The 13,175-nt window shown below is 30.0% G+C and overlaps 1 protein-coding gene across 3 annotated transcripts in view; it reads right to left on the bottom strand.

The window, feature by feature from the left end:
• Nucleotides 1-13,175, bottom strand: part of fmt (phosphatase 6 regulatory subunit 1-like protein fmt) — a 90,049-nt gene that overhangs the window by 35,411 nt on the left and 41,463 nt on the right. For all 3 annotated transcript variants that reach the window (XM_075374082.1, XM_075374080.1, XM_075374081.1), the window contains exons 10-12: nt 10,875-11,000; nt 4,176-4,240; nt 947-1,142 (exon numbers count right to left, since the gene is read on the bottom strand). In XM_075374082.1, the coding sequence (XP_075230197.1) occupies nt 947-1,142; nt 4,176-4,240; nt 10,875-11,000 (387 nt within the window). The remainder of the gene's footprint in view (nt 1-946; nt 1,143-4,175; nt 4,241-10,874; nt 11,001-13,175) is intronic.

A 13,175-nucleotide genomic window follows, 5' to 3' on the forward strand; every position in this document is an offset into this window, starting at 1 on the left:
TGCAAACCAAACAATCACTTTTTGTCTTTCTGTTAAAATTTGTAAAATTTTAATTCACCTTTTAAGCATCTGGTATGATGAGAGAAAAAAGTAAGTGTAATTTGATTAATAATTTATCTGTATTCTGCAATTCAATAAATAATTTATTAATATTTCTCTACAACGATAATGTTCTCCATTCGTCCAGTCCCTATAGTAATCAAAGGAAGGTGCAATTTTCAGAAATGATTATTTCCTGCATTTTGGTGAGCTAGAAACACTTACATGAAATAGTATATCCAGCTTAGTAAATGGCTATGGGGAGACCAGTTAACTCCTCAGTTTACATAGTACAGTTGCTATGGTATGCTTGTTACAGGCATGTTTGGGAATGACTGTTATCCCATGTCAGGTCTATCAACAACCATTAATATTATGGCACAACTTACAACCACAAAGATGAAATTTAGTAGCTCAATTCTTCAGAGAACAGAGGAAATATCTTAGTGTTAAAAGATTTGGAGTAGCTGCTATGTCTATGGTTTTATTTTAGTAATATAGTGGCAACAATTATTAAACAAGCAGCAACTGCAAAATTAGTAACTTCAACCAAATGCTGACTTGCATCACACTGGTGCAAACACAACGCTGCATAGATTAATAGACATTAAACAAGTATAAACACAACACAACAAAGTTTTTCTGATATTAAAGTTAGTTTATGAAAGTTTTTTCAAATGTGAATGAAGCATGCAATACAAGTATTGTATGTTAATTTATGTTTCTTTGGTGGATATATATCAAAATATTTTAGGATACTATTGTTATGAAAATAAATAAATAAAAATAACCTTAAATCGTCCTAAATTATCAATTGAATATGTAAAACAATACAGAACAATGGTCACACAGACTGGAATAGGTAATAATAAATCATTTAAAATTACATAAGATTCTAAATACTTACTAAAAATGTTTGTTGAATTTTATTAATTGTTTCTAAAGTATTATTGCTAAATGCTTCCCATGACTTATAATCCTCTTCTGGTAAATTCTCCTTAATAAAATCTCCCAAAGTTCCCTTCTCCATTTGATTTACAATGTGATTCGATATCTTTATTAAATGACCCATATAACCTCTCCGACATCCACCAGGTTTTTCTCTAAAAAGTAAACAAATACATTAGTAAAATAATAATCTAATGAACAAGTATATAACTTTGTAATACAGATGAACTGATGTCTACTACCAAATTACAGTATATAATTTTTATTTTCTGAAAAGTTTCTCTATTTGCTAGCAGGATATCATTCATTCGAAATGCTACGAGAGTGAAATCAGACATTGTCAGCTAAATGAAGGCAATTAGGTAGATCTTATTTAGTACATCTTTTTTAAAGATCCTTAGGAGAAATGAGGTAAAACTTTTAAGTACCATAGAAACTCTAGGAATCCCTTAAATTCATTGTGTAAAATATATATTGTCTGAGAACACTGATGCATTTCTTGCTACATAATCAATGGAACTTACAGTACTTATTCACTTGAAATGAGAAAAGGATTTTAATGGAAGCATTATTATAATTGTGAAAGTAAGATATATATATATATTGCTATATTTTCAACTAAATTAACAAAATGAACAAATTAGAATAATAAGATGTCAAGTTCAATTACAAGAATCATGTAACATTATCAAACAATGTAATACAAAGTGAAATCAGTTTAAATAAACAATGTAAAAGAATGTACTTAATTAATCTACTTCTTTTGATCACTTCTAATCAAAATATGTGATCTTTCAAAGGTAGCTCCTTCAGGAGTGATCTCTTTCTTCATTTTTCATCCCTTCTTCCCACGATAGTAACTATGGTACCTTTAAGTGCTGGCAGGATGGCCACTTCTTTATCATGATTGTGTTCCTACCCACTAGAGTGCTAGGGACTCCTTTCTTGCCCAGGGATTGTACAAAATTTAATCTACTGACTGAGGTGTATCAAATAAAGCTGAGCCCCTCCTTAAATCTCAACCTAACCAAATAATATCTGCATGATAGCCACCAGCATCCTCTACACACAACTGCAATAGAGAAAAGTGATCCAAAAAATTATTCCATAGTGATACATACACAATGAATGTAATGTTTTTTTACAGTAAGAGCCTAATGAAAAAAAAAAACATTTCCAGCATAATATTGAAACAAAATACATACAAAATAAAACTGAGTAATCTGAATACAACGCCAAAATGAAAAAAGTACTGACTTTTTCTTCAAACCTTGAGATATTACTCTTTCATTTGAAAAAGTGAATCTATAAAAAGAAATGGAAAATATTTGTTTACGCCATTGCGTAAAGTTGCATTATTTCCTATGAATTCAAAGTTAGGGTTGAGTCATGTTGTTTGCTTCAGGCTTGGTAAATTTATTACTATGTTTCGTATTGTCATATTTGTTTCTGTTTGATTATTTGTTTTCGTGTTCGACACTTCTAGCGCCGGCCAGACTGTCTGCTTCTGTCATCTTTAGTGGCCGTGTGTATTCATTTCTCGCAAATTTATTGCTGCTCTCATACACTCCCTTTTTGTTCCGTTCCCATACTAATACATGCACACATCTCTTGTTTTTTACACACACTCTCTCCTGTCCACTGCCTAGGTTTGGTTTCCCCCTCTTTTCGGCAGAGTAGATCCAACATTCATCCTGTACAGTCGACTTGACTTTTCTCTCTCAAACTTTGTGATAATATTTTCATCGCATTCATACTCACATAAACGTTGTGGTATTTCTCCGTCGAAATATTCAGTGAAATATGCAGTGTCTCGTAATTTCACCGATCTTTATGTTTTGTTTTGCCTCGTTTCTTCGTTAAGTTATTCTTCAAATTCTATATTACGTCTCTGTGGAAAGTGTTTCAATCACTACAAACTGCCAATTCTATCGACGCCGAATCTTCTCGAGCTGCTGATTACATTTTCATCAATGCAGAACTCTCCAAACTCGTTGCTACATATCTGAGGTGCTACGCATTATTCTACCTCTAAACCACGTCACACCCCTGTATTCCTGATACACCAGTGCGGACTACACCCAGGATTACTGTATGTATTCATTTACCTTCATTCACGAGTTCGTCTCTTGCCAATATTTGCGTGCTGCAGGCAAGTTCAATTTTCATTATTTATTACGTTCAACAGTTATTTTATCATTAAAATTTGTGGAACATTCAGTTCATCATACCTTATGCCTTTCGATTTCAAGTTTAGTTTAAAAAACCATTTATTCACTTAAGTGCAATCATGATAGGTGCTTACCTATTTTACGTGCTTTATTATTACAATTTGTTGTTATGGTAATAACTCTATAATTTAATCTTGTAACTTGTTAATCACCGAGATTAATCCTTTTCTACTCATGAACTATATTCATAATACTTCTCATAAATTAACCTAAAGCAATTTACTCCTGATGTACAGTTATGTTTTAGGACTTTGTAATTTTATATTTTCAAGAATGCTTATTTACCAACATGAACTCTATTTATATTATTACTTATTTTAATGTGATTATATTGTAATTAACTCTTTTTTATACTGGAATTATTGTAATTTATTTTTCTAAGTTAATGACATTTGTTCATTGCTAATTTTTCAATATTACAGCATTTGTCAGTAATGCAATAGTTTTCCAGTCATACTATGTTTATTGATGTTTTGTTTTTCTAAGTATATAATTGTAAATCTCATTTAATATTATTATTACTGATTTCAGTCGATATTTCTTATGTGAAATTAAGTTATGTTTATTTTCTAAGTTCATTTAATTTAAGGTTATGCTTTAACATAAGTTCAGTTGTTTTACATAATTAAAGTCCAATTTCTTTTGGCAAATACGAGCTGTGTGTTTTTTGTTAACTTTACCCAACAATATTCTTTATCAACTGTTTTTCATCCTTAGATTGAAAGTGATGAGGGTGTATAATGCATAATGATGACCCAACTTTCTTGAAGTCAGATAAACTAAATTTTTTTTTCAGAAGAGGGAAATAGGTATTTAAGCAAATTCATTAAAAAAAATTATTATTGCTAAAAAGGTTAATGCTAACAGTTTATTTATGTGTAGACAAGAGATAATATAACTCAGAATAACTTGTAACAATAACATTACATAAAAAAACAAAGATTAAGATTTACTCACTGTTCAACTTCATTATCGTTCCAAGCAGTTAATACTCTCTGAATAAGTTGACACTTAACAAAAATCTGCAACAGATTCAAATGTTTTCCAGTATATTAACATTAAAATAACAAATTAAAGATAGTCTAATAAGATTTCTATAGTAAATAATAATAAAATCTTTCCTTTGAAAACATTATACTGTACTATTATATAATATGAAATTAAGAAAAGGATATTACATTCTTTGAATAAAATAATGTTAGTTAAGCCAGCAATAAATTGCATATATTTCCTGGCTCACCAGTCAAGTTATGCAATTTTTTTTTAATTCAATAACTATAAGCTCTATTTGTATCTTCATGATAAAATAATCCATTTTTTTTGTTGAGGATTTTGAGGTCACAGTGGACCACTTTAGTCAACTTTGGTTCATCTTTTCTTTTTATTTTTTTTTCCCCGATTGCTTCTTTTCTTTTGTTCTTCTGAACAAACCCTTGTTGTTTTCTTTTCTTTAATTTTAAATTTGGAGTTTGCTTCTTTTAGTATTTTTATATTTTCAGTTTTGTTTCATAAATCTTCTATTGTGATTTCTAGTTTTTGCATATCTTGTTTAATTTTGGTTATCCAGGTCAGTGTTTTGGCCAATTTCCTGTATTTCTCGACCAGTTTCCTGACGAGCCTGTTCAGTTCTATTCTTATTATGTGTCCAAAGAAGGAAATTCTTCTCTTTCTAAAGTAATACACAGCTGGTTCTACATTCTTTATGGTTTACAAAAAATGGTTTACTTTATGGTTTACTCTTGGTTTGGTATGAGTCTTCATTCTCCTCCATCAGGACGTCGTCTTTTATTTATTCATGTTTTTGGAATTCTTCTTTCTATTCTTTGCATCTCTGCTGAGTAGGAAATGTTGAATTTTAGTTTGAAGAGTGTTTCGCTTCCATATGATATTATAGGTCTGATTACAGTTTTGTAATATCTGAGTTTGGTATCTATTGAGATGCATCTTTTGTTATATGTTGTTTTGGTGGTATTTTGTGCATAATTAAGCTTTTCTATTCTTTCTTTCCACTTTATTTTTTTTTGAGGTCATGTGCGATATAAACCCTTTCTATTATAATAGAAATTTTGGTTATAACCAAAATTATGAATTTTTTCTTCATATTTTTTGTAAAAATGTTTTTCTTATTTTAAGATAAATAATTAGATAAGTACAAAAAAACTGATTATATCTTCTATACTTGTGGAGGACTTAATGTAAGTTGAGTGCTGGGACTATTATTTTGTGTTCTTGTTCTTTTCCTAACATATAACAATTAAAAGTTCATCTAATGAATATAGAACCAAAAATGTTCATTAGCCAATTTATTATTTTCTCATCAACGTTTTGAAAAAAAAAAAAAAAACATGTCTAGTAATAAATTTTCAAGTAATTTAATATTATTAGTTTAAAAAAAAAAAAACTTTTTTTTTAATAAGTATAACATTACTTGTTTGATTATATTTATATATTTTAATTTTAATTTTTGAAGCCAAGTTGCTCAACAAAATAAAGCAATAATCAAAATCTTTAAGGATCATTCCATGTCAAGTGGTCCAGTTTTGAAAATCATCTCCAGTTGACCATTTCTTAATATCAAATTTTTGGTGGAGGTTCTCTTGGTCTGAAATGCCATTTTACCAAATTGCAGTTCTTTATCTGTTATGGCTGTTTTTTTGTGGTCTATTGAAAAAGGGGTACTTACTTATAGTTTGTGGACACATGCAAAAATTGTTATCTTTGACTAACAATTTTGATGACAATAATAAAGATACAGATTTGAATTTGGGTACTGATGGTTAACTTTTTATATTCGAATATATCCAAACATGTTAGTCACAAGTTACTTTTGGAACCTGGTTTTGAGATATAGCAGCTGAAATTCAGCCAACAAACATTTGTCACAACATTTTGAGCTTTATATTTCTTTAGCCAATTCTTTAATCAGACTAAGACTTTGTAATTTGAAACAGGGAATAATTATGTGTAGGATCCTGCAGATTCAAAGCAATTGGAATCTTATGTCAGGAGAAATCCATCACCAAATTTGGTCAAAAACATTTTATCATGATTTTTGGCCCATTTTCAAAGGATTATATCTCAGGTACTTCTCAGATTTTGTTAATTTTATACTAGGTGGAAAGGGCAGCTTTTAAACAACATAATCTATGCATTTTGTTTTTTGACCAATATAATACAGTAGGTAAGAAAGCTTTTCAATGATAATTAATCTTTTGCATGTAACAGATTTTTAATCTGTGGACATTTCTAGTTAATTAAAACAGCTGAAGGTAGAAAAACATTCAATGCCTCTGAATATTAGATTTTTTAAAAGAATGTTTTAAAATTTAAAACATCATGAAAAAAATTTGCAGTGTCCCAGATAATTTTGGACTATTGTAGAACTTTCTAGACTGATCTGAAAAAATCCAATTTCTAAACTGTTCCAGAAATCTTTAGAATGTTCTGGAAAGTTCCATTCTACAGAACCTTATACAAAGCTGTGGAATATTATAGAAAACTATATTCTCCAAAACATTCTAGAAATCTCAGGAATATCTTCTGGAAATTTCCATTTCTTCAAGAACATTCTAGAAGAAATTTGAAGAAAAGGGTATACAAGCATCATTTTTTGTGAATTAGCATAGTTGTTAGTGAATAACTTCTATAATCAGTTGTGACATTTATTGTTATCTCCAACTATGCTTGGAATTGTTTTAAAATGAGTGAAGTTCTTAGTCCCTGCCATTTTGGCAAGCCTGATGGTTCTGAATGCTACAAGTCTAATGTTTAATTATGGAAAAGTTTTTTTGTAGCCTGTGAAAGAAATATCAGCTATGGACAAAGAACTTTTACAGCGGCGATCTGGAATTAGCGCTTTGATGAAGATGCTGACATATTTTCCTATCATAAAGCTGTTTTGCTGATGAAGTTTAAATTCTGACAGGAATACTGTAATCCATTTGGAAAAGAGTTGCACAAAGCCATAAAAGGATTGTAGCCTATTGATATTAATTCTGCTGACCAATTAAGAGCTTTACAAACTATGACTTCAAGCCAGGTCAAATGTTATGCCCGCAATATAGGCAAGAATTGGCTCAAAGAGAGATTTAGCCAAAGGATGATCAACCAGAATCAGAATCTAGTGATGTGGGGAAAAGCTAGAAAAAAGCTGAAAATTTTGGAATAATTTCTTTTTCAAGAAATACTAAAGAGTAAAGGCTATCAAAAAATTAAGATTTTTACATTTTAAACACATGGGTAATTTGTGAGATGGATTTTAAATTAAAAAAATCTTTTGTTATTTTTGAGATAAATGAAGTTCATAATTCAATACTACAGTTTCTTGATTCATGTTGCCATGAAATAATCCTCTATAGCAGGCTAGGCCTGAAATCCAAGCAAACTTTCATTCTTTACAAACATGTTGGGAGTAATCATGTTAAGTGACATTTGACAGAATTTCAATAGTTCATGAGAAATAAATAAAATTAAATTAATGGGTTTTATCAACCTTCCATTTCAAATATTTTTATTAAAAATATGAAACTAAGCATCTGTGAAAAATTAATCTTTTACACAAGAGCTGTTCAAAAAATAACCGAAAATTTTTAATTACGCACCAACAGATATTTAGTGACATGCAGTTAGCAGCATTGTGTTTTGCATAACCACCTCTGTAATCACCTTTTCTTGGATTGTTGATATTTCATTTGGATTTTGTGTTACTGTTATTTTAGTACATGTTCAAGTAGTGATTTTTGTAATGTACGTTTTTCAAGAGCAACATTATAACGTAAAATTTTGTGTGAAACTGGGGAAAACTTTCACAGAAACTTTTCTAGTTTTGAAGCAAGCTTACAGAGATGATGCTCTGGGTCGTATGCAATACTGTGAATGGTTTTTACGATTTAAAAGTGGTTGTCAGTCAATTGAAGATGACCCTTGACTAAGAATGCCTTCAACTTCAACTGGACAAACACAATCACAAAATCAACGATCTGGTGCATGCTAATCGCGGAGTGACTGTCAGAGAACTTGCAGAAAGGTTAGCATCTCGATTGGATCGGGCCATAACATTTTGACTGAAAAATTGAATATGCATTGAGTTGTAGCAAAGTTTGTTTCTCATTTGATGACCGAACAGCAGAAAGAAGATTGAGTGGAGAATTGCCGGCAACTCCTTCAACAAGCCAATGACAATGAAAGATTTATACAAAGGATCACTGTGGAAGATGAAAGCTGGGTTTACAGCTACGACATTGAGACAAAGGTTCAATCATAAATATTTGCATATTGCAAAAATCTGTATTAACACTTAAACAAATTGCATTCAAATAAGAATAACTTAAAAACTAAATGAGATGTCAACAATCCAAGAACATGTGGTTATAGAAGAGATTATGCAGAAAACAATGCTACCAACTGCACATCACTAAATATCTCCATTGGCACGCAATTAAAAACGTTTGGTTATTTTTTGAAAATGATTGCAAAATAGAAGCAAGTCTTTGTATGAGCACAAAATCTTTTCCTTTAAAATGTCCAACAGATAATAATATTAACTAAAATTAGATTTAATATTACTAAATTTTTTGATAAAATCATTTCAATTCTACATTTTCATCAGTTATTCTGATTTTCCATACAAAAGATGCTATGATCATTTGATACGGGCAGTTGAATCACAGAAATTTCTACTAACAATGAAAACAAAAGGAAATAGTAAACTGTTAAGCAGATTCAAAGAGGCAAAAGTGTTCATTAGAAGAGCATGATTAATTTTACTTGTGATACATTAGAATGTTTCAAGAATAATGAAATGACTTTTTTATATTTTTTTTTTAGAAATATTAATATATTTAAATATACAGGGTGTCTGAACAAAAGGTATTCAACAGTAACAGCTTAAAAGAAACAGTTAAAATAATTTTATACTTTCTTTATTAATAAACACAGTAACTCACAAAGTTTTAATGTAGGTTAGTAAAGTTCAATATATGCACCTTCTGTAGCTCAGCAGATGATTAGATGATGAACTTTTGACAGGTATTTAGAAGCACCTGCAGCGTTTAAATTAAACCAACAACTTCAACAATTCTCCATTTTCAATCTTCCAAATCTTGAACTTTTCTTTGGTATACACAACTTTTAATAAATTTTCAAGAAAAAAATGTCAAAGGAGAAATACCTGGAGATCTAGGTGATCATGCAGTTAATGATCACCTAGTTAATGGTGGATCATGTCCAATCCATCTGGGAAAAGTGTTCAAGAAAATTTTAACATCTTGATGAAAGTATGGTGCACCATCATCTTGTTGGAAACTGAAGCCCACAAGAATCGGAGGAACACAAAATTCTCACGCATGTCAAGGTACGTGTGTGCTGTCATAGTGGGCTCCATGAAAAAAAAATTTTTCTCTAATCTTAATGGAACTTTTGAAATTCCCTTTCATTTTCAATTACTGCAGGGGTTTTAGTAGCCTAAATTCAACAATTATGGCCATTAATTTTCATGTATATAAGAAAGGTTCCTAATCACTAAATAACAGCTTATCAAGATAATAAGGACTGTTTTTGACACAATGGATTACCTCTGCAGCAAACTGATATTGTAGGCGTTGATCATTTAGTTTAATATGATGGAGTTGTAACTTGTACGCTTCACTGACTACAATTGCATTGTGAGTCAGCTTGCCTGCGCATGCATATTCCACTGACCTAGATAGAGAGAATACCAAACAAATATTGGCAATAATTCCTGTCGATTGAGCTTATGTTTAAGAGATTACATTTCCTGCAATAGAGGTCATTACTTCTGGATACTTATTTATATTTAATTTTTTTCTTATAAATTATGTAAAATTTGTTAATACCATATATAATTAAAGCTCTTATTCTTTACAAAGCTAACATTCAAAAATAAAAAATAGATAACAATAAAAAATAACATTGACAGGCGCAGAGTTCAGTCAATATATCAAAAATATATATGCCCATGTACACTCAAAATTTTACATTTTACAAATGTAAATTTTACATTTTTACAAAATGTAAAAACAACATAAATTAGTTACATGGTCAAAAAAGCTTTTGTGTATGATAATCTTGAAAGCATGGGTGAACACAAAGTGCAGTATTGCATTCATCACACATGTACTACAGTACGATCATATGATGAGCACGAACAAAGATGTGAAAACAAGCTCTAATGGCTGAGTAAAATGGTAGGAAAAAATTCCACAATACTTCTACAGATAGCAGCACAATCCAGAGTACCAAATATCATATGACGTTTTCACTGAACACTACACCAATGCAAAAACTCAATTGATGCGTGTACTGAATGTGTCACTGTTTGTCGGGCACATCATATGATGTGTATACTGATCAAAGGGTTAAATAAGTATTGAAAATACAAATGGATAATTACCGTCATTCAGTTGATTACTGATACAATGATGAAACCTAAAAATAATAATACATCAATTTCTATTCATGAAATTTATCCATGTCATAAAACTGGAGTACTAAAACCTTATTATTTATTTAGGTTTTAATGCACATATCAGAATGCAATTAGGCTTAACAATATATGCATCATATTTATAAGAAATAAATATAAAAAGGAAGACACAACAATAAAAGAGATATAATACATATTTAAAAGTAACTTACATCATTATGTAGGACGTTTTGATGAGAATTTTCAGTAAGCGCCGACTCTGAATTGAGAGCGAACGCGAGGCACTTCTCTACTTGAGTATGCAAAAAGTTATTCCAAGAATAAGTAAAAAAAAGATCCTGCAATTAAAAAATAAAATTAGATAATAATAATAGTTGATTAAAAAATATAAAAATTCCATGATAAGAAGGAAACAGATTACAAGTTATGGTAATGAAAATATGCAAGAGACATTAAAAGACACAAAGGAGATCATACAAGGTACATATATACCAGAGAGATTACAACAATACAACAAATTCTTTCTAAAAATTCAAATTCGACAGGGAGCCTGAGGAAAATTGTGACAGAATTGATCTAATCCAAATTATTTATTTCACACAAGCAGTCTATTAAGAAAGAATTTTGATTTCACAAAAATCATTAGAATGTACAAAAGCATGTGAAGGTTCCGTTAACTCCCTACCTCATCTGATATTTCAGTCAGAGAGCATAGTTCGGGAATATTTTTTTGGAATTTTGGAGCCATTTCAGCTGAAATGAATTTTCATAACTTTTGTAACATACTCTAATAAAAAAAATAAATGTTTACAATTTAAAAATCATGGATAAAAATATAATTAATCCATTAATTTGGATTACTTTTTAAACATAATTTAACAGTGCAGAGGAATAATATCAATCTGACCAAGATTAATTTCAATAAAATAAAGTTAAAAATTATCTGAACTTTTCATTTTAATGACCTTATTCTTAATGAAATCTAACGCATTAATTTAATTTACTATATATATATATATATATATATTTTATTTTTTTGCAAACAACTTTTTAAATTCAATTTTTTTTGTATTGAGAATCTTGGTAATCAAAAGTGAGGGATATTTTGCAGACAAAATGTATAAGTTATTCTAAATTCTAATAGATGCATTTCTTCCTAAACTAAGATCAGTTTTGAAAATACCATATACTGTGGCAACAAATTGAGATTACACACTAGCAACGTTTCAATATAACATAATGCTCAATATTAGCTATCTAGATAGCATCAGCAATATGATTGTTGTGGTGTGCAAGAGATTTACAAAGAGTGCTATGATAGATAATCCTATCAAGTGTGAGGTCATGCTGTGATACATATTTTGTTAGCAAAAGACAACAGCGCTAATGTCATTCACAGGAAACATTGCTAGATTTAACACTAATATTATGAACGACGATAAAGTTAGGAAGTAGTGTCATTTGTTTATCAACGATGAATGAGTATTTATGTTGACGAGCGTATAGCAGTTACCAGATGAAACAGTCGAAGAAGTGAATGTGAAAGCTAATAATAATCAGGCATTAACAGTTTCAAAATTTCTTTTCAGTTAACTACTGTTTCATTTTTAGTAATTTATAACAACTGTTCACACGTACATAAGCAAAAACATCCGGCTTCAGTTCAAAACTTCAGGTCAAAACAATAATAATAGATCCTAGGTCAAGTAATGGCAACACTCATAAATATCTAGTGAGAAAGGATCAGTCTTAAAAATAATCACCACTTTTTTATAGTATTTAAAAGGCATCTTTATAATCGATTTTCTATTGATGCCGAACTGTTATATAAAATAGTGCTGAAACTTAAGATGTGCCAGTAAAACAAAAGACATGGCTTGTTATTCACAGGGTATGTTTTTCATTGATAATGGCTGACCTCATACAGCAGCTAAAACTGTTCAGATGTTGAAAAAATTTGGCTGGGAAATTTTTGACCACTCACCATCTAAACTTGATTTTGCATTAAGTGATTATCACTAATTCATGCACTTAAAGAAGTGGCTTGGTTTGCAGTGATTAAAAATGAGAGTAAACTGAAAAACAGGATAACTAGATGGTTCAAGTTACAAGCAGTGGCCTTCTATGACAAAGGAATAAGGACGCTGTTGGAGATTATATTAAAAACAAGCATGGAAGTCAATGAAAATTATAAAGAAAAATAAAGAATATTCTTTTAGTAATAACAAATAATTTTTATCTACTACTGGGTTTTTTAAACCTTATTTAAAAAAACATCTCAAAAGTAAAAATAGTCCCTGAATTAATTAAGCCATCAGTTGATCCCACCAAGAGCATCGTCTGATTGGGTAGAGGACTTTTTTGTAGTTAATAGGTAGTAGTATGTTTTTAATAATTGATGGATGGACTATCGAATGTACATAAACTTTCTTTGTAATTGATTGTTGAAGGCAGAAAATACCACTACAAAAACCCTAGAATGAATTATTTTGACCACAGTTCATAGAGAACTG

The sequence above is a fragment of the Lycorma delicatula genome, chromosome 8 (assembly GCF_047948215.1).
Source record: "Lycorma delicatula isolate Av1 chromosome 8, ASM4794821v1, whole genome shotgun sequence".
Taxonomy (NCBI): domain Eukaryota; kingdom Metazoa; phylum Arthropoda; class Insecta; order Hemiptera; family Fulgoridae; genus Lycorma; species Lycorma delicatula.